At 41.6% G+C, this 26,579-nt stretch overlaps 1 protein-coding gene across 1 annotated transcript in view; it reads left to right on the top strand.

Moving 5' to 3' along the window:
• Positions 1-8,193: 8,193 nt before the first annotated feature.
• Positions 8,194-26,579, top strand: part of VWA2 (von Willebrand factor A domain containing 2) — a 21,662-nt gene continuing 3,276 nt past the window's right edge. Inside the window, exons 1-13 of the mRNA XM_032950607.2 lie at positions 8,194-10,282; positions 10,504-10,650; positions 11,158-11,232; positions 11,548-11,681; positions 12,110-12,219; positions 13,028-13,219; positions 14,495-14,628; positions 18,564-18,702; positions 20,791-20,846; positions 23,295-23,402; positions 23,633-23,650; positions 24,964-25,530; positions 25,893-26,438. Of these exons, the coding sequence (XP_032806498.1) occupies positions 10,608-10,650; positions 11,158-11,232; positions 11,548-11,681; positions 12,110-12,219; positions 13,028-13,219; positions 14,495-14,628; positions 18,564-18,702; positions 20,791-20,846; positions 23,295-23,402; positions 23,633-23,650; positions 24,964-25,530; positions 25,893-26,438 (2,122 nt within the window). The 5' untranslated portion in view covers positions 8,194-10,282; positions 10,504-10,607. The remainder of the gene's footprint in view (positions 10,283-10,503; positions 10,651-11,157; positions 11,233-11,547; positions 11,682-12,109; positions 12,220-13,027; positions 13,220-14,494; positions 14,629-18,563; positions 18,703-20,790; positions 20,847-23,294; positions 23,403-23,632; positions 23,651-24,963; positions 25,531-25,892; positions 26,439-26,579) is intronic.

Genomic DNA, 26,579 nt, shown 5'->3' with positions numbered 1-26,579 from the left:
AACCACGTGACTGGTGTACAAGTGCGGTTAATCAATAACCCTGCCAGCCCCCTACAGGCCCAACTCCGTTATCGCATGCTGGTGTACACACGTGCATCGATGTACTGCACAGCACATGAGGACTTTCACAGAACCACACTTTAATCCCTTGCTGCACAAGGAAATAATTAAAAGAGTGGTCCATTCCTAAATGTGCCACATACGCGTTGCGTAGTCTAAACGGTATTGTCATCAAACGCCTTCTCTTAAACGCACACGTTCTCATGGCAGATTACAAGGACTGTAAACAAGACAGGTTTTTTCCATTAAGATTGGTCAATTCCGTGAATGTATCTGTCTACCCGTGCTAACAATTCGCTCACGTTTGTATAGGCATTGAGTGCTGAATTAGAGGTTAACTCCATTCAACACAGCCCTTAGCATCACCTTGTTTAAAGGTGGGGAGACATACACAACTTCGGAGGTGGGGGGAGGCACAGTCAATGTTAAGCAAACTTTAAACGAACGCTAAACGAAAGTTTAGCGAACGTTAAACGCCGAACAGAACGAGCAACGAGAAAGTCTGCTTTTGTCTCTGGTGCATGCTGCTCTAGTTTTCACCCGCGATGTACACGAACAAAGGCTAAAAAGAAAAGCCACCACTATCGTTCCATTTTGAACCAACATTTTCTGATTTCACTGTTAAGACTATTGAAGCGGAGCATGGGGGGGGGGGGTCAGCTCCCTTCAGCTCCCCCGACACTACTTTGCTAAGCTCAGAGCTATAATACTGTCCTGGATACTTTGGCAAAATGTACAGCCATGTTTGGTGTAGATGCTGTTGATTTGCTTTAGCTGACCAATGCACAGTATGTGTGTCGTGTAGGTTTTCAGCATTGCATTGAGTTGTAAATGTTCATACACTAGTTCAATGCTCTCTACAACGGTGCTGCCCTCTGCTGATGTTAAATTTTCGTCTCAACACACTCCCCATTTGTCCATCAGCATTCGTGACCATGGTTCATCCGCTGTTGGATGAAGGGCTCCCCAAATTGCCACAGTCTCTCATGATCCGACGATGTAACCATCTACCTAGCTACTGCACACAAACTGATTTCAATCGCTGCATCTCCTCGGTGTATGTAACTATGGATGCCTTCAATACAATGGCTGCCACTCCCATCATTATTCTTAGAGTAGCCTTTTGCCCATCTAAGTAAATCTGAAACTTGCAAGCGAAAATCAGACCGCGACGTGATATTCATTGCATCCATTCATGTGCAATTTGTAAGGCCGCGGTGACAGAGACTTATTTAATATTAAGGTTATAATCCCTTGTTCATCATGACGTCCTTTTTACTTCGATGTCTCAACAACAGCGTCACGGAGATCACGTGATGACGTGATGAGGGTTCTGCCTTTGTAGTGAGGGTTGTGAGTTGACGCTGAGGAGGGGGGAGGAGGCGCCTCGCCCCCCCCCCCCATGTGGAGTGACGTCAGCCGCTAATTAATATTAATGGTGGGGGGGGGGGTGTCCGTTTGGAAGACGTCACCTCTTCGTGATTATTAATGAGGGGGGGGGGTGCTACATGTCGAGTGACATCACCCGCTCATGATTATTAATGAGGGGGGGGGGTCCATGTGGAGGACGTAACCTGTTCATGATTATTAATTAGGGGGGCTGGTCGACGTGGAGTGACGTCACGAGCGTTGCACACAGACATTCTTGGCTCATTATAGTAGTAAATGATGTGATTAACCTGAGTAAGTTATCTAATCCATGTGCTCCTCTTTCTGTCCCTCAATGTAATTCCAAGCACACCTCTCTTTGTCCATCGGCCAACAAATAGGCCCTATTTGTCAGCCTACGGTCCAGAAAGCACAAAGGCTGAATACCTCAAACGAATTTAATTTTTTATCTGGTGTGACGAAAGGAAATCTATTTTAATACCCGTAATGCTCCAACACAGCATGTAATCAGTTTTTCTACTCTGATGTGCAGGGCGAAGTGCACGCTAAGGACAGATGTATCATCCGAAGACTGCTCAACAGCATAAAGAAGGAGAGTTTGGAAATAAACATTAAATGTATTTTTTCTCCCTGATTGTAGGTCAACTGAAAGATAGTTGTAATATATACGTGTAAAGCCCTTATGTAAATCCATTTCTGGAAGTAGGCTTTCCCACACTGATCTGTCGGTTTGGTAAACGCGGAGAGCATATGCAATGGAGCATAGTACAGACAACAATGAGTGTGTTGCTGGACTTGCCACCCATCTAAACACTATCCAGGCTCAACCCTGCTTAGTTTATGAGATCTGCCAAAGCACTGCCGTCTCCTGGCCAAATCGCAGCCCCACCCCTGGAGCACCTTTCAAGCCCCCGGTGATCACCCACCCAAGTACGAAACGAGCTCAGTCCTGCGTAGACTCTGAGCATCTGACAAGTTTGGGCATGTTTGGGGTGATTTGGCCAGACAAAGAGCTCACCCGGTGCAACAATCCATGTAGCTGCTGTACAAGAGCTGCTCCCATTGCGTCATTTCCGCCGAGGACGAAATCTCGGCCGGTTCCCTCCTTTGGCTGTTGGGCAAAACCGTCTCTAGTTAAAGCCGGAATATTTTTCAGTGCAGAAGATTTGACGTTTCAACTTCTTGGTTTGCTTAGCCCAAACAAGAGCTGGTGATATGAATGAATCCCGTGCTCCAGCTGGACCATTAGGTCAATGCCGACTAATGATTGCGTCTTTCAAGCTCGTTGTGCTGGTTCAGTTGTGAAATAACATGAATGTAAAGTCCATAAAGTCACAAATCACAAATGAATGAATTTTCGTACCGTGCAAAAACAAAAAGATCCACTAAATTCTTACGAATAGTTTTTTTCACAGGGCTGGCTGTTAAATGTGCTTTCAATATGTGTGTTTCATTTGTAAAAAAAAAGGATTGGTCTTATGGGATATAAGTAGCCGATACCAAACCGTTTGGGACTGGAATTGTTTAAGCAATCAATTTTTGCAATGTGAAAAATATAATAAATAAACACAGTTCACACACCAGAATAGATGAATGAAGGGAAGTGGGTCTCAGCCAGCCCATGAAGAGCATGGTATGTACAACATTCAAGGGTTCTCTTGATAGTTGTTTTCGGTCATTGGAAAATGTTTTTTTTTCTCTTGGAATTTAACTACATTTGTTTCATTAATTTCAAATGGCATGACCTGGTTAAAACTGACATTGAATCATGCAGCTATTGAGGGTGTATTCATATTTTGTCTGGAAATAATTAAAATAACACATTAATGTGAAAATTAATGTGTGATGTGATAAAGTGCACTGTGATAATCGTATGTATACTAATTGATTAGCACTTGCACAATATCCAGATTACCTTGACAATACATTTAGTTGTACATATAAAACATATTTTGGCATGTATCCCCATGTTAATATAATTCAGTTATGATTATATGGAGCCATTACAAGAGGATGTCAATCTCACTGTACAAAATACAATTGCAATCTGAAAACAAATTTTGATTTAAAGCTTTCGTGACTGCAGGGATTCATATTCTTGGTTCTTTCGGTAAAGTCACGTAGAAGGGAAACAATAAAATAATAAAAATATAAAACAATACAATTCTCACGACGTTTCGACTGCAACGCAAGCAATCATCATCAGGTGTGAAAACCACAGCAAAAAAATTTGAAAAAAGTGGCGGTTATTTTTAACGTTAGCACCACAGAGAGCGATTTGACAGTTTGTTCAAATGGACGAGTCCATCTATGTTCGGAAAAAAGGAGGGGGGAGACGAAAATAATGGATGAGGTCTGAAAGCCACCGTAAGCGTGAACAATCAATTAAGACCCGAAATGGTTTATCAAATCCTTTCAATGATTGCTGAGCCAGAATCCATCTTCTCGGTTGAAATTGTCTCTGTGTTTGTATATGTGGATAGCCTCATGAACGAATCTCTCATGGTAGCCAGATGGCTTGCAAAGAACCTCTGTCTTGGAGAAGTCAATGTCATGTGAGCCTACTGAATTATAACAGTGATCTGCCACGGCCGAGGTGTTGGTCCTACCGTGTTTTAGGTCTGCTTTGTGTTCACGAATGCGGTCTGAGACATGTCGTTTGGTTTCTCCAATGTAACTACTACCACAGAGGCAACTTAGTTTGTAGACGCCAGGGTACTGTATGTCCAGAATCACATCTTTTACAGACGGAACCAGATCACGGATTTTATGTAATGTATTGAATCGGACCTGGATCTTGTGTTTATTCAAGATTTTGGAGATATGTTTTGTGATCCCCACAATGTAGGGTAAAGTGATGGTTTTGTAAGGCTCCTCAAGAGGGTCCTTCTTCTACTTGACTTTACCGAAAGAACCAAGAAATATGAAAACAAATTGTTACATGAATAGAAAATGAATGTAATCACCAACAGCTGAATTTCAGCAGGAAATAGCCCACAAAGACATCAAGTATTTATAATGTATTTATAATGGAGGCCTGGATGACATTTGTATATATAGAGTTTGTTTCGATGGCTTACTCAGGAAAGCGTCACTCAAGCCTGTTGATCAGCATGGTCCTGCCAAGTTTTTGCAGCAAGGGGCGATGTTTATGTGTGCAATCCCAATTAATTAATTTGCAAGTCGTGTTTCAGGATTGTGTATGTTTGTTAGGTTGCATGTTTGATTAGCTCATGTAATAGTAGCACAATATAATGCAGACCAGACACACACATCTTCGACAGATAGAGAGAGATTCTATTACGAGACGAATTAAATTATAAGGCCATCACATATTTACAAACATATCAAATGTATATCACATTGCATATCAAGTACAGCACTTGTAAAAGAGAATAATGGGGCTTTTGTTCACTCGGAATTGATGTTTTTGTGCATGGAGATAAAATGGAGTTTAAAGCCCTTCCTTCCCTATTGTATCACAAAAAGTAAGCTGCAATGGGAATTTTTCTGTATAATGCATAAAATACAAAGCAATTTCATGGCATTACACAGATAAGACAGGGTTAAAAACAATGAGTGGGACAAAAAAGTGCATATCTTAAAATATAATATATTTGGTTATTTGATGTGAAAAAAATCTAATATAAGCAATGCTATCTTTAATAAACACGAGCATTGTGGTCAGTAGATATGCCTTTCGCTTTGATAAACAAAAAAAGCAGGCCTGATGAGACTCAGAAAGTTGACACCAGTCGAGAGTTGGTCTCAATGTGTCAGTCATTCCTATATTTGAAAACTATTCTAGGGGAGCCCACTGCAACTCCACAGAAAGCGAGACCTTAGACAACAACAGTACAGCAAAACATTTTAAACAAATCAAGCTAAAGAATGCAAAAATATAATACAATTTAAATGTAACATGCTTAGAATGATGAAATAAAGAGGTGGATTAGAGCAGGTTGAAAAACGACCTGATAGTGAAAAGCAAAATACCAATGTGCCCAAAGAATTAAGCTTCATAATCAGCAGAGATATCAACCAAAAACATGGACATTGACAAAGACGTTGGAACAAAAGCTGACAAGTATGCAAAGAAACAAGATCTTCAGGCGTGGAATGACAATGAGAGCCAGAAATAATAACATGGATCAGAGACCCAAACGCATCATATTGACTTAAGAAGGGTAAGTGGGTTTAGGTAGGACACTTCGTTAGAAGAGATGAAGGCCATTTGTCGAAACTAACAATGGAGTGGCAGCCAAAGACGTAAACACACCCGAGAAGAAATCTGCCGTGAAGATGGAGCGATGAGATAAACTCACGTGCAGGAGCGAGAAGGATTGTTGTATCGGGTGACCCGCAAGGGATACAATGACGCAATAGGTAGGCTTTCACCCAGCAGTAGATAGTTACTGATAATGAAAGGTTAGGTGGGAGTAGCAGCGGTGCAACGGTTCGTACACTGTGCTCGGAAACCAGCGAACTAAGTTAAATTCCTGGCTGCAGTTAACATCAGTGGTGAGTGATATCTGAACCAGACTTGGCCCCCTTCACACAACCGGCTTTAACCAGCATGGTGAAATATGGTCAAACAAACCCACACGACCAAATATGGCATGGGGAGGCCATCATCCAGCAGTTGATTGAGAAAGGTCTGACATTTTGTATTAATATTATGACCATAATTCAAGGGTTAAACCAATCTCAGATTGATTGTCCATAGTACAGTTGTTTTTGGGTTAGATCGCGTAAATATAAATGTGCCGTAACGAATTGGCATGTTCTGTTTACGTGACAAACCTTACAAATTGTTTTTGTCGGGTGGTGGCGGGTTTAACGATACATTTATATATACCTGATCTAACTAAAAAGATATGTGTATTATGGATATTGGTCGCGAAAGCCTACATGTTAAACGAATTGATTATGTTTAGTTAAAGCTGTAATTTTAGCAAAATCACGTTGGATATTATTTAAATCTATAAGTGATTGTATCCAAACTTCGTAACGAGAAGGTTCAAGATTATAAAGTATATTATTGCCAGTTTAGAATAAGAAAGTGGATGTGAAGTGAATTACATTTGAGACAGCATTGTTTATATGTCATGAACACGATGAAGAACCGTCAATTTATCCAGATTTTTCTATCAAGTTTTCTTCCATGCAGATGATTAATTTCAGAACCAGACCACTACCGTGCTGGTAATTCAACAAGCTAATAGACTCTAAATTTAAGTTACAATGACACACTATATGAAACTAGCTTGTTTGCCCATCCTAGGACGGAAGCTGTAATATTTACAAAAAAATCGAGCAGAGTATAATTGTATCTTGTGTAAATTTCATGGTGGTGAATCTTTCACGAAAGTATGTTATCAAACACTTCACTGCATTTCACTGTAGCGCTGTATTGATGGCAGTGATTCTTGCCCAAAACGATGTCATAAAACACCTCGCTTCATGTCATTGTAGCACTGTATATAACTGACCTTCAATTTGTTAAAATTCACTACTCTGATACTTTATTCTCTTTTGCTTTTGGTCGCTGGGGTTGAAATAAATTGGAATTCGATACAATGTCTGGAAAATCACCGAGAAATGTCCATTTTACCATAATGTAGAAGCATAAATTAGACTTACCTTGTGTCTCAAGTGCTGAAGAAATACTTAAAAACACCAAATACACTCTGTTGCTGCGTATAATTATTTATTAGATTCACTTTCAATAAAGAAACGTCAAACTTAAAGCGAATTTGCGAAAAAAAATGTTTTTTTCCGCTCGACCTTCTGCGTGAGTGTAAAAATCCAGCCGCTCATGAATATTCATGAGGGGGTGCGGCATGTGGAGTGACATCACGCGCGTTATACACAAACAGACATTCTTGGCTCATTATAGTAGTAATGCTTTGGGTAGATCATGTGTTTTGTGTTATATGGTTAACCATAAATTGAATTTAATATTGTAGAGGTAGCAGTTATAGTATTATCCACAGATATCAATCCTGATTGATTTGAGTTTAGCATACAGACAACATTCAAACATTGGTCTCCTTAGTTGTATATTTTTTTATTTGTTTACATCACCACTTTGTCCAGAAAGCTCAACAGCTGACGTTACTTTATTTCATTTCAATGTGGAATAACAGATTTTCATCCATTCACTATTTTTAAAGAATGATCTACTTAGAAACGGTGAGGATACCTCCGAAATTGGTCATGGTACCAAAATAATTGTGGAAGCTGGTACTATCAGATATTTTTCATATTAACAAAACTTGGCCATGTAATATCCCATAGCACATTATTATGGTACGAAGGTTTTATTTTTAGTGAAATGAAACTCTGGGATGAAAAGCAAGCTTGCTTACCAGTGGGTAAGAAATATATTTATTACATAATATTCAATCACGTGTAACACTGCGATAATTGTATGAACTATGTATGCTTCCATATGGTGTATTAGGTTACTCTTACAATGCCCTTGCGAAAAATGTGCTCTGTCTCTTTCTCTGTAAAAAAAAATATAATTTTACAAATTGCTGCAATTTTTTCCGACTTCTGTCAGAAAAAAAATTCGCAGGAACATATTTAAACCTTAAAAATGGCAAGCATTTATTGGCAGACACTGCTTGCTTGGCACAAGGGTTCCATTGTAATTGAAAAATAAATCTTAAAAAAGCCTCTTGCTCACTTTAATAAATTGATCGTACAACCTCAATTAGTATTCCCATTCTCTAGGATTCAGCTATAAATAAAACAAATCTATATTTGTCTTCATAAATACATCTTTGTAATATGGCACATGGAATAATCGGACATGGTGGAATGTGTGAGAAGAATGGGAACAGTGAGTGATTTGGTATTTATCACCTTTAGAATTTAACTTCCAGTTCATCACGCAGGTTTTTTTTACGAACGCCTTGCAATCCGAGTGTGTTCTTCACACGAGTCCTGGGGGCTGACAGGATAACCAGGATGCAGACGATAACATATAAGGGTAGAGCAGGTGGGATTCCTCACTTCAACTCACAAAGAGTGAATAAATGCTCAACACGCAGCCGAACCCGAAATATCAAACTTGTATTAACTTCCAGATATTAATTTGATTTGTTTTCAGTGTTTAAATTGCATCAGCTCGTGCGGATATGAATATCAATTCAAGTATATAAAATATATATTTGCCAACTTTTAAGCTTTTGGGGTTCTCAAATAATTTAACTGGTCCTCGTCATTATGCTGTAAATGTGCACATTCCAATGCCCCTTTCGAGACAAGTGAAAACATGAGACCAAGATAATCTGCCCTTGAGGTTGCTTATTTTAGCAGCACTGGAATTACCCGTGCACCACTTAACAGTTGGAACAGCAAGACACGTGTTTCAAGTGAAGAAAAAAACAAGAATTTCTACTTCTTTCGTTTTTTTAGAACCAGGCATACTCAATAACGTTGCTTCTTTACATGCAGGCGGTACATGTATTGTGCACACTGCAGTGCACTTCAACTGGCTGACAGTCACAGGTGACTGAATTACTGTATTAACAATATTGATCAGAGAGTTCTGAGCGTAGACATAGGCAAGCGGTGGTTATTAACATCCACAGTTCTTTAAAAAAAATACTAGATCTGAGCTGAATGCCACACATACAAATTTGCGTTTTCTGCACACCTTCATAGCAATGGTGGAGAATAATGATGGAGTGGCAGTCAAAGGAGGGATCTTGCCCGAGAGAATGTCTGCCTTAGCAGTGGAGCGATGAAATCATCTCAGGTGCAGGCACTATTACATCGCAGAATCGTTAGGAATGACAACAGCTTGGTAAGGCATTCATCCATCAGTGGATTAATCCTGGCTGCTAATGATGATGTCATGTCAAGTTGTACGATTGATTCACTGGATGTAACGTGTACAGGACACGAGAATGGGATTTAATGCCAGTGTAAGAATCAAACAACTAACAAGGTATTAAATACTATAAGGTATGTGTGTAATAATAATAATAAAGCACGTTAACGATAGGGACAGGCGTGGAAAAGAATGTGTGTGCACCTTGAGGCATCCATAGACGGGCGAATAGACAAGCTGATGTTTGCTGGCTGTGCACTGGAGTTATGTACCAAGACACTCAATGCATTTTTTACAGTAATCTAAACTTAAAGAAGAGCGAAAACAAATTATGTTATGCTGCTGCTGCACTCTTTCAGCTTGTCATATTAAAAATCGTGTTTTGATAGGTAACTTAGTGTGCATGGCTAAGTGCTATGATGCAATGCTAGAATGGCAGGTTGTGTTTACAAGTGCTGGTGTTGTTTTCATTTTGGCTCCGCTGAGATTGCTGAAGCGTGATTAATGTCTGTGGTTTTAAATAGCGCACTTTGTCTTTGACTTATTGATCTGAGGAACAGACTAGAATTCAATAATTTATTTTTGTTGACAACAGTCTCTCCTGAAAATGGAATGCGCGATAAATCTCACAGCTCTATCTCGCTACTCTTCTTGTACAGCTACTATTCTTGTACAGCTACTAATCTTGTACAGCGTTATCACTCGCGTCTTATCAAAGCACCAGAACATTGTGAGTAGAGGGGAACGCGTAAATTGGCTCAAAAGCAAAGGGCATAAATAATGAGCAACGCATAGTGGTAACACAGATACAGTGAGCATGAACACAAACTCACCACTGTAGGTCCAATGAAGACGCACACCTGAGGCTAAAAAGGCAAAAACGAAGGGAGGTTCCCACACCCAGCACGCATATCACCGGGCTCTTTCCACTATTTGCCACTGAGTTTTTGCCTCCCTTGCCGGTCATCTTAAATCTGCTCTGATTAGGTGAACAAATTCTTATGAAAGTCTCGAAGCCTTTGCCCTACCCGTAATCTTAAAGTTCCACTTATCAGTGGTCAGCTCCTTGAGAACGTGTTTGAGATAGCATAATTACGAGTTGTCTAAGGGTATCCAAGAGCAAATAGTGACTACGGCTATTGCTGCTGATACTGCAGAGACTACATACATTTCGCGAATCTGTTTTTCCTTTTTTCTCCTTTCTCCAGAGTGTGAAGACCATCAACGACGCAATGTATGTGTGTTGAACTTCTTTCGCACCGTACGTAGCCAACCGTGCTAATCGGAGCTTGCGGGGGGAAGGACAACAGAAATGCCAACCCTTTTGGTAATGATGATCCTGTTGGTTTTACAGGGTAAGGACAATCTTTTTTTAGACGCTCGTTTTAATACAAATATGTGCATGTATTATTTGATAATGGCTACTTTAAATACTTTAGCCAACATGTCATTCTTCTGTCCTTGTGCTGTTCAATGATTAAGTTTACTATGCTGTCATTTATAGTTTATGAAATATGTTAGATATATTGACTGTTTGCTCATCACTAGTACCAGGAATTAAAGTACGTTATGACACGTGCTGTTAGAGCATAGAAACGCCAACTGAAATATGTTTGAATCCCTATAAAATACCAAATACCTAGGTAAACAATGTATGCGTTGGTATTCGAAATGAAAAAAAAAACATATTACGCTGTTCACTTTGAACTAGCATTGTCACGGTATGATATATTATGTTCGCAATGCTTTCCTGGAAATGTTCCTCTATATTTGTGTTGGTATGTAGGTGGATTAATATTAGCCTGAAAAGTATACCTGCAATACTCATAACTTACTACGGGTCTCTCTTTATCTTTTCTCAGTCTCTCCAGCCATCTCCATGCAGGTGCTGGTTGCGGATCGAGAGACCATAATACAAATCGACATGTCTGGAAAGTGTAGGTCAACAGCTCTTAATGAAGACATATTACACGTAGCCTAATGCACAGCTCTTTCTTCCTATCTCGGGCAAAAAGTAATTAAAGCAGATTATTACGGACGTTAATTAAATAAACTATATATCTGTGCGGACGATTTTATTTTTAATTACACTAGTGTGCCGCTGGCATGGCCATTAGCTTTTAAAGAAGTGAAAGAAAGATAATGTTGTGAAGCTAACACACTATTCCGTCGAAATTGCTCAACAAGATGATGCTCAAGAGGATACAGTGAAGGCATTGCTTCTAAATGTTGTCATTGCCTTCGTCTCCCAGTGGTGCAATGCTCTGCCGCTGTGGACATCCTGTTGCTAATGGACGGTTCATACAGCATTGGAAAAGCCAGCTTTGAACGCTCGAAGCACTTCGCCTCCAACCTCTGCAATATGCTTGACATCAATCCGGATCGGGTGAGATCATGTGTACTCTGCATGATGGGCGCTTTCCCATAGGGCAAACCGGGTGGATGATTTAATGAACTGAGCAAACACCTCTCCAGGTGCAATCTTGCGGCGCCTGGGTATCCCGCATTGAAATGAATGCTGGGCACGGGGATGATTGTTTAGAGGTCATGTCAATCACTGCCTGCGGTGCCCGACGAGCCAACGTCCAAATGGTCAGTCAGCAGTCTCAAAGCCATGACATAATTACTCTTCATTACTTCACGATTATCTCTTGAAGTTTGATGGACAAATAAACTGCCGTTTGTGATTTTTTTTTCTGTTTTCAAGTCGGGGGAAAATATGGTTTATGGTGACAGTTGGATTTTGGGAAAATTGTGCATCGCGCAGCGTTTTTTTGTCTTTAAGGTGACAATTTAATGTGTCACTCACTACAGGTGCAACTTGGCATCGTTCAGTACAGCTCCAAACCTAGGCTGGAGTTTGCTCTGGATGTGTATCCTACGAGAGAGGAAGCAAAGGAGGCTATTGCAAGAATAGCATTCCGGTGAGTTTCGTGTTGTTCATACTTCGGAATTCTATAATTATCTCGTTTAGTAATTTGTTTACATGCCACGATATTCTGTTTATGTATGTTATTAACACAAATTACGGTTTAGTATGAATAATCAGATTTAAATCGTGGAACAAGTACACGCGTAGTGAGCAGTGGAATCGTGGTTAGCACACTGTGCCATGAACACAGCAACCTGTGAGTTTGGTTCCCTGGCACGATTAATGTCAGTGATGATTATCTGAACCGGGCCTGGGCCTCCCTAAGGTCGACTCAGCCATAAAATGAGTATTTGGTGTGGTTTGTATACATGCGCACTGAGAAGACAAAGGCAGCTGGGCATAGTTATGGCCATACCATTCCACGTATGTGCTACAACGGCCTTAATATGCGCTCGTTAGCAGCACTGAACCCGACAGCCTGTGTAAGATACAAAGGGGATCTTTGTGAGTGTGCGTTAGTGTGCATGCATGAGAAAGTGTAAGTTTGCGTGTATGATAATGTGAGTGACATTTGAATCAGTCCTGGGAACCACCTTCACCAATCAGTACTGACCAATATATATTAATGTGTGTATGTCTTTATACTTCTATCGCACCGTACATAGCCGACCGTGCTAATTGGAGGTGCGGGGACAGGACAACAAAAGCATGTTGTAATGTGATCAAACAACCCGCATGTCCGACACGTTGGGACTTCAGCGAGCAGTGGATTCACAAAGAGCTACGAAATGATGATGATGGTTATTATTATTATGTTGTATGCCTTATACGTATATATCACGTGGCTTGTTCACCGCCAGTGGGGGTGGTACAGAGACAGGGCGAAGCATCAAGTACGTGCTGCGCAAGGGCTTCCTGGGCGGTCGAGAGGGCATTCCCAAGATCCTGGTCCTGCTCACGGACGGCAAGTCTCAGGACAACGCAACGTTGGCAGCAAAACACGCGCGCAACAGCGGCCTGACTGTGTTCGCCGTCGGGATCCGTCACCCTGCGTGCGTCCTGCCAGAACACCTCGCTGCCCTTCTATCTACGGGCATTCATCATTTGTAGCTGCATATTTAATGTAGTAGTAGTAGTATTACTCTTTGGTTCTTTCGGTGAAGTCACGTAGAAAGAAAATAAATTAAATAATAGAATACGACGTGTCGATTGCAACACAAGCAATCGTCATCAGGTAGTAAACAAACCTAGTGAGCTTAGAAATGCAATGCAATACAACACAGAGAGTCGGCGAACACAACAGTCAGCACCTTACCTGGTGGTTACATTCTTCCAAAGATTGCTAAATTGGAGAGAGAGAGAGAGACAAAACACAGACAAGGAGACACACAGACAGACACACACGCAGAGAGAGAGAACACAGAGACACACAGAGACAGACATACAACAAAGACACACAGAGACCCAACGCCTCTGTGCCGAGGTCTTAAATAGAGAGGGGGGGGGGGGCAGAGAGAGAGAGGTGGGACTGCTGGAGCATAGAAATTAGCTTGTCCATGAGAGAGCTATATTTTAATAGTTGTATATCAACCCGGCTAAGCAGAGCAGAGCTGAGTCTGGATAGTACTGGGATGGGTGACCTCCGTGCACAACACAGGCTATTTTAGGGGCTCCAGGGCTATATGGTGGGTAGTAGATGGCAATGCGATAATATATTGTTGTACCTTACCGCTATGCTCCTGAGCCTATACTCCCCGCCTATATCAACCTGCCACTGACTATTGTGGTGAAGTATGCTCAAATATATACCATGACTTGCAAGGCGTGGTGAGGCCATCATACAGCAATGGATTGATTAATGGGCTGTACGAGTTCATGTTTAATATTGTATAAAAGCTCATTCTGCACTTTAGTGAAAATTATTGGGTAAGGCATAATGCGTCACAACCAGCAGTATTTGTTCCAAAATTCTAACGCTGCCGATGAGACCCAGAAAAATCCAAATCGGCCCAGAGTCTGTGTCCATTAGACAAACGCTGAAGATTATAACATAACCATTAGCATTTGCCCAATAGGCTGATAGACCAATACATATATGGAGAAACCTCACTCGGGTTCATTTATTTTATTTATCATCCCAGTTTGATGGTTTTCATTGCATTGCCGTCGAACGTGACAGTTTGATTGAGAATGTGTTAAAACGTATGGTGGGGTAGTGGCATTAAAAATGAGCGATATTTGAGATACGTGAAAAACTCTTGAAGTGCTTGGCATGGTGATGAAGCTTTTTTTTTTACTCTGCACACGGCCGTTGTCCAATGCTGTAGGTGGGAAGAATTAAACAGAATGGCGAGTGACCCCGATGACATGCACGTGTTCTACGCGGAGCATTACAACGACGCACTCAATGGCCTTTACACGACGCTCACACAGGCCACCGTGTGCTCGGATGTGCACCCGTGTAAGTACCCTTCGTACGCTTTTATTGACTCCAATGGAAATGCGATGAGATGGGTTTCAGTGGCGCATCCAGTAAAGGTTGTCGGAGGGGAGGGGGGGAATTACGTCTCCTGTTAAGTTTTTACGTAGGCTTTCACGACCACTATTACGATTCACTAGCCTTTCGCTCGTCCAAGGACGGGTGTATTTCAGTAAATCTGAAACTTGCAAGTGAAAAGCAGACCGCGATTTGATATTCATTGCATCAATTCGTGTGCAATTTGTCAGGTCGCAGTGACACAGACTTATTTCATTTAAAGGTTATAATCCCTTGTTCATCATTACGTCCTTTTTACTTCTATGTCTCAACAACAGCGTCACGGAGATCGCGTGACGCGAGGGTTCTGCCTTTGTAGTGAGGGTTGTAAGTTGACGCTGTGGAGGGGGGAGGAGGCGCCTCGCCCCCCCCCCCATGTGGAGTGACGTCACCCGCTAATTAATATTAATTATAGGGCAGTGTCCATTTGGAAAACGTCACCTCTTCATGATTATCAATGTAGGGGGCTGTTCCATGTGGAGTGACGTCACCTGCTCATGATTATTAATGGAGGGGGGGTGGTACATGTGGAGTGACGTCACTCGCTCATGATTATTAATGAGGGGGGGTCCACGTGGAGAACGTCACCTGTTCATGATTATTAATGAGGGGGGCTGACCGACGTGGAGTGACGTCACGTACGGGTCACACAGACATTCTTGGCTCATTATAGTAGTAAATAATTCGGTTATTTTTGGGTTAGATTGTCGCGTTCGGCATGTCAATTCTGAACTCTTAACCGTCCACCACTTGACAGAGCCGATCTAATTGAGTTTTTGCGTCATGGGCAAATATGCAAATATATTATTTTGTTTATCAGGAAAAGCGGAATGTTAAAAAGTAAGCACATTTTTGTTACAGTGTTTTACCTAGCATTGCGGTTTTGCAGATACAGTGAGGGAAAAAAGTATTTGATCCCCTGCTGATTTTGTACGTTTGCCCACTGACAAAGAAATGATCAGTCTATAATTTTAATGGTAGGTTTATTTGAACAGTGAGAGACAGAATAACAACAAAAAAATCCAGAAAAATGCATGTCAAAATTTTTATAAATTGATTTGAATTTTAATGAGGGAAATAAGTATTTGACCCCCTCTCAATCAGAAAGATTTCTGGCTCCCAGGTGTCTTTTATACAGGTAACGAGCTGAGATTAGAAGCACACTCTTAAAGGGAGTGCTCCTAATCTCAGCTTGTTACCTGTATAAAAGGCACCTGTCCACAGAAGCAATCAATCAATCAGATTCCAAACTATCCACCATAGCCAAGATCAACGAGCTCTCCAAGGATGTCAGGGACAAGATTGTAGACCTAAACAAGGCTGGAATGGGCTACAAGACCATTGCCAAGCAACTTGGTGAGAAGGTGACAACAGTTGGTGCGATTATTCGCAAATGGAAGAAACATAAAATAACTGTCAATCTCCCTCGGCCTGGGGCTCCATGCAAGATCTCACCTCGTGGAGTTGCAATGATCATGAGAACGGTGAGGAATCAGCCCATAGCTACATGGGAGGATCTTGTCAATGATCTCAAGGCAGCTGGGGCCATAGTCACCAAGAAAACAATTGGTAACACACTACGCCATGAACGACTGAAATCCTGCAGCGGTCCCCCTGCTCAAGAAAGCACATTTACATGCCCGTCCTAAGTTTGCCAATGAACATCTGAATGATTCAGAGGACAACTGGGTGAAAGTGTTGTGGTCAGATGAGACCAAAATGGAGCTCTTTGGCATCAACTCAACTTGCCGTGTTTGGAGGAGGAGGAATGCTGCCTATGACCCCAAGAACACCATCCCCACCGTCAAACATGGAGGAGGAAACATTATGCTTTGGGGGTGTTTTTCTGCTAAGGGGACAGGACAACTTCACCGCATCAAAGGGACGATGGACGGGACCATGTACCGTAAAATCTTGGGTGAGAACCTCCTTCCCTCAGCCAGGGCATTGAAAATGGGTCGTGGATGGGTATTCCAGCATGACGATGACCCAAAACACACGGCCAAGGCAACAAAGGAGTGGCTCAAGAAGAAGCACATTAAGGTGCTGGAGTGGCCTAGCCAGTCTCCAGACCTTAATCCCATAGAAAATCTGTGGAGGGGGCTGAAGGTTCGAGTTGCCAAACGTCAGCCTCGAAACCTTAATGACTTGGAGAAGATCTGCAAAGAGGAGCGGGACAAAATCCCTCCTGAGATGTGTGCAAACCTGGTGGCCAACTACAAGAAACGTCTGACCTCTGTGATTGCCAACAAGGGTTTTGCCACCAAGTACTAAGCCATGTTTTGCCAAGGGGTCAAATACTTATTTCCCTCATTAAAATGCAAATCAATTTATAACATTTTTGACATGCGTTTTTCCGGATTTTGTTGTTGTTATTCTGTCTCTCACTGTTCAAATAAACCTACCATTAAAATTATAGACTGATCATTTCTTTGTCAGTGGGCAAACGTACAAAATCAGCAGGGGATCAAATACTTTTTTCTCTCACTGTAAACCCCTTCTGCCCCTCCCTGGGTGAATCTCTGAAATATCTTTATAGTGCTTGTCTTGCTCTGTGTTGTGAGTACAGACAGTGTTATTTTAACGGGATATTTTAAGTTTTTGCGCAATGAGCTTTACCAACTTTCAAAGGTCTCCTGCTTCGGGGGAGTAATAGACAGTTAGTAGATAAACGCAAGATTAAAAATAGAATCAGGACATTTGTGCGTTGAGATCCTCCAGTCTGTTTTGGGCCATTGCTTTAAGTGTTCACATTATTGGATTTTTATTTTTTTTACAAAGCAGAGAATGATCGGCTTTTTTCACAAATGGAAAGTACGTGAGTAATGTTGTTATACCGCTTTGGATTACTTTTTATATTGTGCGTTTTGCTTAGTGGCAGATGATGAGGACTGTTTGTATTCGAAAATGTAATGATATAGGTACTTTAAATCTATAATTATAATCACTTGGGACATTATCTTTTATTTCTGCGGCTTAATAATGGTATGGCATTAACACCTTTTTCTCATTACTGTATATAGCAAGTACATTGCTAATTTAGTTTCACACCTTCTAATTCTGAATATGCACACCTTCCCTACGCTTATTACCTGTGAACAGCCACATCACATTTTAATAATGCGGCGATTTGTGCACGTAGTTTTAAGCGTGACTGAGGTGGCCCAGTGGCTCAGAGGTTAGTGCACTGTGCTAGCACTGTTGAATTCTTGAGTTCGATTCCAGGTGCCATCTATAATTCGACTGGTTTCATAAGTGTAGTGAGTGAGTTGATGGTCTCAGCCCAGTCACCAATGCACAAATGGCACGTCACATTCAATTTGATTACACTCCAGAGAAATTAAAATATCGTTTCCATCACCGTGCAATGAGCGATGTGCTGCTCCCTGCTGTGTAGACCAGAGCTCGATTGGGTGAGTCGTTTTCTAGCATGAAGGGTTGCACTGCTCTGCCAGACCTGAAAGGATTTTTCATCTCATTGCATGCGATGACACATAGCACAATCAGGTTCAAATTGGGAAAGAGGACAAAAAATGTTAACATATATTTGTTATAAAAACTGGACGTAGAGAATTGGAGAACACTAACAGCTATATTTGGTTTCCTGTACGACATAATTGAATCGCAGATCTGAAAAATCGAATACTTTTATCCATCATTCATCCATTATAGGTAACGCTTTAAATTACGACTGCAACATTTTTGTGGGGGAGGCTAGGAAGTTATAGGCGGAGGCGGTTGATGTATTACTATATTCCACATTTAATCATTAAAAAAAAATATGTTATATAATGAAATGTTTCAAATGAATCGCCTGGATGTGCGCGAGCCCCTGCCGGGTGCTTGTGCCACGCTGTCAGCCTGCAAGGTGGAGTCACGCATTTGCCTGCGCACGAGCGTGGAGTCCGTGCAGGAATATCGCGGCAGTCACGCCTGCTGGAAGGGCAAAAGAGGACAGCTCTACGGGAAACCGTATGCGACCTTCTGTCCATACTACGCGTAAGCACGTATACGTACATGCCATATACTGAGGAAACGTGTATTTTTGCACTGTTATGAGACTATATTCTTCAAGGAGTCTAGCCAGCGTAGAAGAGTAGGCCAAATACCGCTCTAGAGATGTTCTCTAGAGCTTTTTTGTAGCGGAGACCCGCCCGCAGTGGCGTGAACAAGGAATTTCAGGGCTGCACCTTTACCATTTACCTATCATACTTGTACTTATCAAATAACTTGGAAAGTGCCCAATCCTGTCACATCCTGGAAGCAATGCAGGGGTGATCATGGATAATGTATGAAATAGGGGAAAGTCATGCATAAAAAAGTGTTATAGGCTGCTATGGGGCTACATTGTGGGAAGCAGAGGTCAGTGCAGCAAAATCTACTGCTGTACTGTACCATGCTTTAATGTCTACTGTATACTCCCCACCTTCAACTCACACTGACCAGCATCGTGAAGTATGCTTAAATAACCCCCATTACTTTCACGACATAGAATAGCCCTCATCCAGCAGTGGATTGACAACAAGGGCTGTGAATGTACACGTATTACTCTGCTATCGATTTATTGAAAGATGTTTGTTATTGTGCAGTACAACGATGAGCAATTCGGCAAAAGTCAGCATAAAATATTTCCCCTTTCCAAAAATGCTGCCCCAAGTTTTCGCGGATTGCGTGAGCTCGCCTGGAGATCGGACACAGGGATTTAACGGGTTTGATTGATTGCTCTCTCAAGACAAATAATGACGGATGGCTAAACTTACAATATTTTTAAAAAAATCATCAATATCATCAACGTCATCATGTTTTTTTTTATTGATGGATAGACGTTTCCATCATCATCATCGTCGTCGTCGTACTACCAGCAGTGCATTGAAAGATGTTTCTCCGTCATTCTGATTTTAACTTGACGACCAAAGGTAGTGCAAGGACGAGCCCATGTACATGGCCGCAGTAGCAACGCGGAGCCAGAGGCAGAACCAGAGCTATTATATATCACAGAGACGACATCAACATTCATTTTTTTCTACTTTGGTTGTCTCTTCACAATGAAGTATGTTGACACGCAGGGGCACACATGCATTTTTGATGGGTACGATAACGTAGTTATTTAACACAAAAATCAATGGAGGTGTTTTCACGTTGTGAAAATGTGTTTTCATTCTTTTTTGATTATTTTATTTCTTATATAACACGTGAAACCTTCGGAGTTGCACGAAAAAAAGCCAGCGATCGTTTAACCTTGAGGCCACACGGCAATAACTGTGCATTAGGGGGACGATTTCTTTTCCATCACGGGAGCAAATTTAACTCGGACGCCTGCGGCTAATTCCATTAATCAAAATGAGGTCGCTCTCACCTACTCCGGTGTAATTATTTTTTCGCAGGAAAAAGAAAGTTAAACAACGCAACAAATAAACAAAGAATTAGCTAAAAGCTGATTTTATAAATCAAAGTTATTTTAAAACTGCGTGGGTATTTTCGGTTTTGCTATATGACTCTGGTGTGTTTTCGGTTTATGTCTGACATTTTGCTCTACATCCTGGGAGCATTTTCATCACGTAACATCTGGGATGAAACTGACAGCTCCTGAAAAACCTCCCAGCACGTGGAGCGAAACGTCGGACATCATGCCTATGTATTTGTCCTGGCATACGCTGGAAAATAGGCATTTACATTATTGTCTAATTGGCTCGTAGCTTTTTGGACACTAAAACCACCCCTCCAGTGAAGGTTGTCCAAAATCCGGCGAAATGTTCGATTATGATCTGGGGTATGGCGACCGAACGGATTTATTTATTTTAATGAATTTTCCCTGCGAATATGTTTTTCTTATGTGCATTTTTTTTCTCGTTATGTGTTTTTTTTACTAAGTAGTGAGGTTTTGTTTTTGTAATATCTGTACGGAACTGAAAAATGTATGTGCAGCATTGTGCAATGCAATTGCTTGAATGACGCTATATAAAATAAAATTACTATTTACCGAACAATACGCGGAACAACCCTAAAAATCTATCGGAGGCCCAAAGTTCTCTGTAATTGTGCGTGTTTATGGAACACACAATAAGAAAAACGTTTCACTGTGTTCAGGTGGAAGAGAATACGTAACGTCCATCAGAGTCGGTGCTACCGTACTCTGTGCCCAGGTGAGTCCGATCTGTAACATCGTTATGTTAAATTTTGATTTAAAGCTTTCGTGACTGCAGTAATTCATAATCTTAGCTCTTTCGGTAAAGTCACGTTGAAGGGAAACAATAAAATAATAAAATATATATAAAACAATAAAAATTCTCACGACGTTTCGACCATAACACAAACGGTCGTCATCAGGTGTGTTGGTTTGCATTAATTTATTTATTTTTGAACGGTGTATTTATTTATTTTTAAAAAACGTCAGCGCCACGCGCAGCGATTTGGCAGTTTATTTAGAAGGACTAGTCCATCTATGTTTTGAAAAGAAGAGGGGGGAGACGAAAAATTAATGTATGCTGTCTGAAAGCCACTGTAAACGTGAACAATCAATTAAGACCTGAAATGGTTAATCAAATCTTTCCAATGATTGCTAAGCCAGAATCATTGTTATAATTCAGTAGGCTCACATGACATTGACTTTTCCAAGACAGAGGTTCTTTGTAAGCCATCTGGCTACCATGAGAGATTCGTTCATGAGGCTATCCACAAATACAAGCACAGAGACAATTTCAACCGAGAAGATGGATTCTGGCTTAGCAATCATTGGAAAGATTTGATAAACCATTTCAGGTCTTAATTGATTGTTCACGCTTACAGTGGCTTTCAGACAGCATACATACATTTTTCGTCTCCCCCTCCTCTTTTCAGAACATAGATGGACTCGTCCTTCTAAATAAACTGCCAAATCGCTGCGCCTGGCGCTGGCGTTTTTTAAAATAAATACACCGTTTATAAATAAATAATTTAATTCGAACCGGCACACCTGATGACGACCGTTTGTGTTATGGTCGAAACGTCGTGAGAATTTTTATTGTTTTATATATTTTATTATTTTATTGTTTCCCTTCAACGTGACTTTACCGAAAGAGCTAAGAATATCGTTATGTTATTCAATATGTACCAATTCATTTGTATGGAAAGCTAAATTGTTTACGTTTTATCCCTGTTTTTTATTATTTTATTTTAGCACCTATAATATCCCAGGTGGACCGGTGCTGGAGTGGTTAACGCACTGAGTTTGATTGCCGGCCACATCTAACATCGATGACGAGTGATATGTCAACCAGTCATGGGCCCTCCCATCCCCTCTCCCATACGCAAGTGACCAGTGGAAGTTTAGTCAAACAACCCCACGACTGACAATCGTTTGGGCAGGCCCTCATTCCAAAAGTATATTTACAAAGGGCTGCAAATTAGTTGTTGCATATGATTATCCAGGGTTTAATTTCTGACTGAAAATGTTCTGGGTTGCTGGTAGACTGCAGTAGGCCATAGTGAGAGGTGTACTTGATGTGGTGTTCTGGGTCGCTGACCCATACCGACCCAGCTGAAATTAGGTCCTCTTAATGTTTCAGCATTGGAGATATGTCAATGGGTAACCAAAAACAACGTTTGGGGAATGGTCTCAGAAAATGTACTCTTCACAACTGTTTTTACTGGCAAAGGAGGTCTCATAATATAAATGCTCACCACGAGCCCTCAATACTCTGATAGTGCGCTGTTTTTGAGTTGTACGCCTTTTGGCGTCTTCTGGTCCAACACCAGTGGAGACTAGGCTCTAAGAAAAGCTGTCTCGGGTGTGGACCAATCAAATTCAAGGACAGTGCATATTATTATCAGAGTTGTTTCTTTTGTTTGCATTTTGACTGCTTGTGTTGTGGTTATTGCAAACATGATGCCTTGAATAAAGGTGTCAGTTTTTGTGCCAGTTAAAAGGGTAAAACCTTTTGATTTAAAGCTTTCGTGACTGCAGTAATTCATATTCTTAGTTTTTTCGGTAAAGTCACGTTGAAGAGAAACAACAAAATAACAAAATATATATAAAACAATAAAAAATTCTCACGACGTTTCGACCATAACTCAAACGGTCATCATCAGGTGTGTCGGTGATGATGACCGTTTGAGTTATGGTCGAAACGTCGTGAGAATTTTTTATTGTTTTATATATATTTTGTTATTTTGTTGTTTCTCTTCAACGTGACTTTACCGAAAAAACTAAGAATAGGGTAAAACCTATTACTATATCTTCACAACTGGTTCAGAAGACAAAAAGAAGTCACTTCAAAAGACCTCTCTAACCGAATGCTGTACGTTGCGGACGTCCATGATATGTGAAAAGAGATGTTTGTCCCATATCACTTATACAATACATTGTCAATGTTAACACTAAGAGCTAAGCCTGGCTGAATTAAGTGAAAAAGCTGTTTTTTTATGAGATTGATGTACCTGTGAGGGCATTAGTCATTGAGGTTTAAACCCTGCACCTAAATTGCGCTGGTTCAGTGCTCCAATACAAAGAGGATGACTCCCTGAGCCATTAGGGCAGTTCATGTTTTTCCATTTTTGGATGCAGTTTTGTAGTGTACTTGTTTTTTTTTTATTTGTCATCGCTTGCTCCGTAGACCCGTGTGACCCCAATCCATGTCAGAATGGGGGCACGTGTGTGGCTGAAGGAGTTGAGGCATACAGCTGCCTCTGCCCCCTTGGGTTCGGAAGCCACAGGGACTGCGGTGAGTGCAATGCAAGTACACATTTAAGCTTTTAGTAGCCCGCAGTGTGTATACGAATGGTGTTTTACTTTTTTTGATGTGTTGCGCATTAAATTGCACCAAAGCGTCATAGCACACGGCAAATATTACGTGTCACGTGTGTAATCGTCCCTGTGGGTGCTTTTGCAAGAAGGTGGTGCTGTTTTATTTTTTGCATAAAACCAACCATTATGTTATTTTCTCATTTAAAGGTGGGACCCAGTTTTTAGGTAAGTCGTCCACTATTAAATATATACATTGCATTGCATGTCATTAAAAACAACGGTGGAATGCGAGTCTTCTTTTATTAAGCCACTTGTAAATGGCATTGCTAGGCTTCAGCACAAAGCCATGGGCTCTGTGGTTACAACTTTGGGCTAGATACAAATTTTGACAAATGTTAATGTTTATGAGATTTCTGGCGAAACTGTATTGATGTCTGCATTGCCAACAATGGGAAGAGTTGTTGAGGCATTGTGTTTCCGCCTTTTCAGCGAAATGTTAATGTAGCCTTGTGTTTCCACTGGCTGTTGGAGAGCATTATTGTAGCACATACTAAAGACACAACGACAACATATAGAACAGTCTGCGGTTTTTTTAATTGCTTACCATGGGGAATTAAGAGAATAAATGATTACTTCTGACACCAAAATATTCCTATTAACGAGAGATGAGCTTAAATTTTGATTTAAAGCTTTCGTGACTGCAGCGATTCATATTATTTCGATTTAAAGCTTTCGTGACTGCAATGATTCATCTTCTTTGGTTCTTTCGGTAAAGTCACGTAGAATGATAATAAAATAATAAATTGATAAAATAAAACAATAATATTCTCACGACGTTTCGGCCACAACACAAGCGGCCTTGTGTTGTCACCTGATGAAGCCTGATGAAGGCCGCTTGTGCTGTGGCCGAAACGTCGTGAGAATATTATTGTGTTATTTTATTTTATCAATTTATTATTTTATTATCATTCTACGTGGTGACTTTACCGAAAGAACCAAAGAAGATGATTCATATTATTGGTTCTTTTGGTAAAGTCACGTAGAAGGAAAACAATAAAATAATAAAAATAAAAATATAAAACAATTGCTTTATATTTTATTCTTTTATTTTTCCCTTCTACGTGACTTTACCAAAAGAACCAAGAATAAGAGATTAGCTTATTTGTCCGTCGGTCCGAGGGTTGCTACCTCTGAGGTACAAAAGTCTGGGAATATCACGGGAAGAACAAATGTCACAACAGCAGAATAGTTATGTCTTGTGCAGTGCATTATCATGTCATTCATTATTATGTAATTTAAAAAAAATGTTCCACGAGGACTTACAAGTTTCCAAGGCTAGCCACCTCAAATAGAGGACATTCCTGAGAAAACTAGGACAGTGGCAACCATTGTTGGTCCTGAATACATTTTTGTTTTAATTGTCAAACGGCATTTCGAGCAAGTGACATGTATTAATTCATGGATATCGATGAAGTTATTTTGTCTTCTCTCTGCTCATTCGGCTGCCATTCCCGGTGGACGTGCACCCGACCGCCCAGTGCCAAGCGTGGCTGCGGACTGTGCCGTGGACCTGCTGTTCCTAGTGGATGGCTCGTGGAGCATGGGCCTCGAGGGATTCCTTCGTGCCAAGGCCTTTGTGAAGCGGGTCATCCACAGCCTTCTGCAGACCTCCCCGAGCGTTCTTATCGGCTTCATGCAGTACTCCGACACGGTGCACGTGGAGTTCACCTTGGGTCAGCATGCCGGCTACACAAGCCTCGTCCGCAGCATCGACGCCATCAAGTACCGTGGCGGCAACACCAACACAGGCGGCGCTTTGGCCCACGTGGCCCAACTGGAGTTCAGGGCGGAGACCGGCTCCAGGCAGGAGGTCCCGCACGCCGTGGTGGTGCTCACCAACTCTAGGTCGCGCGACGCGGTTGCTCCGCCGGCCCAGTTCGCCCGAGAGAGGGAGATTTTCCTCCTAGCTGTGGGGAGCGAGCAGGTCCGCGCGGAGCTACAGAGCATCGCGACGCCGCTGAATGCGCTGCCTTTCAGCGACCCGCTGGACTTGTACAACAAGGTGATGGAGCTGAGGAGCCGGATCTGCAGTCTCAATTCACAAGGTGCAGAAAGTCTGATGATGAGTAACGGTTCCGGAGAAATGTTTGCGAGTAGACAATTTAAAATAAAAGTCGACATATTTTAAGTACATATTGTGTGTATGTGTGTTATTTGGCATTTCGCTTAGCTGTCATGTATGATAAATGTGCAACGTAAATGCGTGCTCTTTGTGAGACTGTCAGTGCACAAAAGCGTACACGTTATCTGTAATTTAATTCCAGTTGCATGCATGTTTTGGATGAAGTTTTGTATATTTACTTGTTGAGATACCTGTAACAATGAATGTTAAAACAACAGCTTGTTATTGCGTCGTTTTGGTGTCTTTCACAACACGAAGCATCATCAGATAAACATATGTCTGCAGGATGTTATTCCAGACCTTTGGACGTCATCTTTGTCCTCGACTCGTCTGCAAGCATCGGCCGGCAAAATTTCCGCAGCGTCAAGGAGTTTGTGAAGGACTCCGTGTCGCAATTCGACATTGACCGTGACCTCGCTCAGGTGGCGGCGGTGATTTACAGCACCAAACCGCGCGCGCTCTTCCACCTGGACACGTACGACAGCGAGAGCCGGATGAAGCGAGCGCTGTCCACCGCGCCGTTCCTCGGCGGCCTCGCGCTCATCGGGAGAGCGCTCGGCTTCGTGGCCGATGAACTCCTCACGGTGCACAGGGGTGCTCGTCCCGGCGTGCGGAAGGTCGTCGTGGTGGTGACCGACGGGCTGAGCGCGGACGACGTCGTGGGGCCCGTTACGACGCTGCTGAGCAACGGGGTGTCCGTTATCCTCGTCAGCGTGGGGGATGCTAATCGCAGGCTCTGGATCACTGCGCAGCCCAGCGATGTTATTTCAATCCCTTCCTACAACACGCTAAAGCACTACATGGACAACGTCATCTGGAGGATCTGTGAAGGTACCCCGTTTTTCAACAAGATGCGCATTATTAAAAAATATATATGTTTACTTGTTGAGGTATATTTCATCATGAATGTATGTCATATTTAATGACATTCATATTAATTAATTGATTTATTTGTGTTTCTGGTGTATCTGG

Source organism: Petromyzon marinus, chromosome 9 (assembly GCF_048934315.1).
Source record: "Petromyzon marinus isolate PM22_M1 ecotype Great Lakes invasive population chromosome 9, UKy_Petmar_22M1.pri1.0, whole genome shotgun sequence".
Classification (NCBI taxonomy): Eukaryota; Metazoa; Chordata; class Hyperoartia; order Petromyzontiformes; family Petromyzontidae; genus Petromyzon; species Petromyzon marinus.
This window is presented reverse-complemented; position numbering and strand designations above follow the sequence as displayed.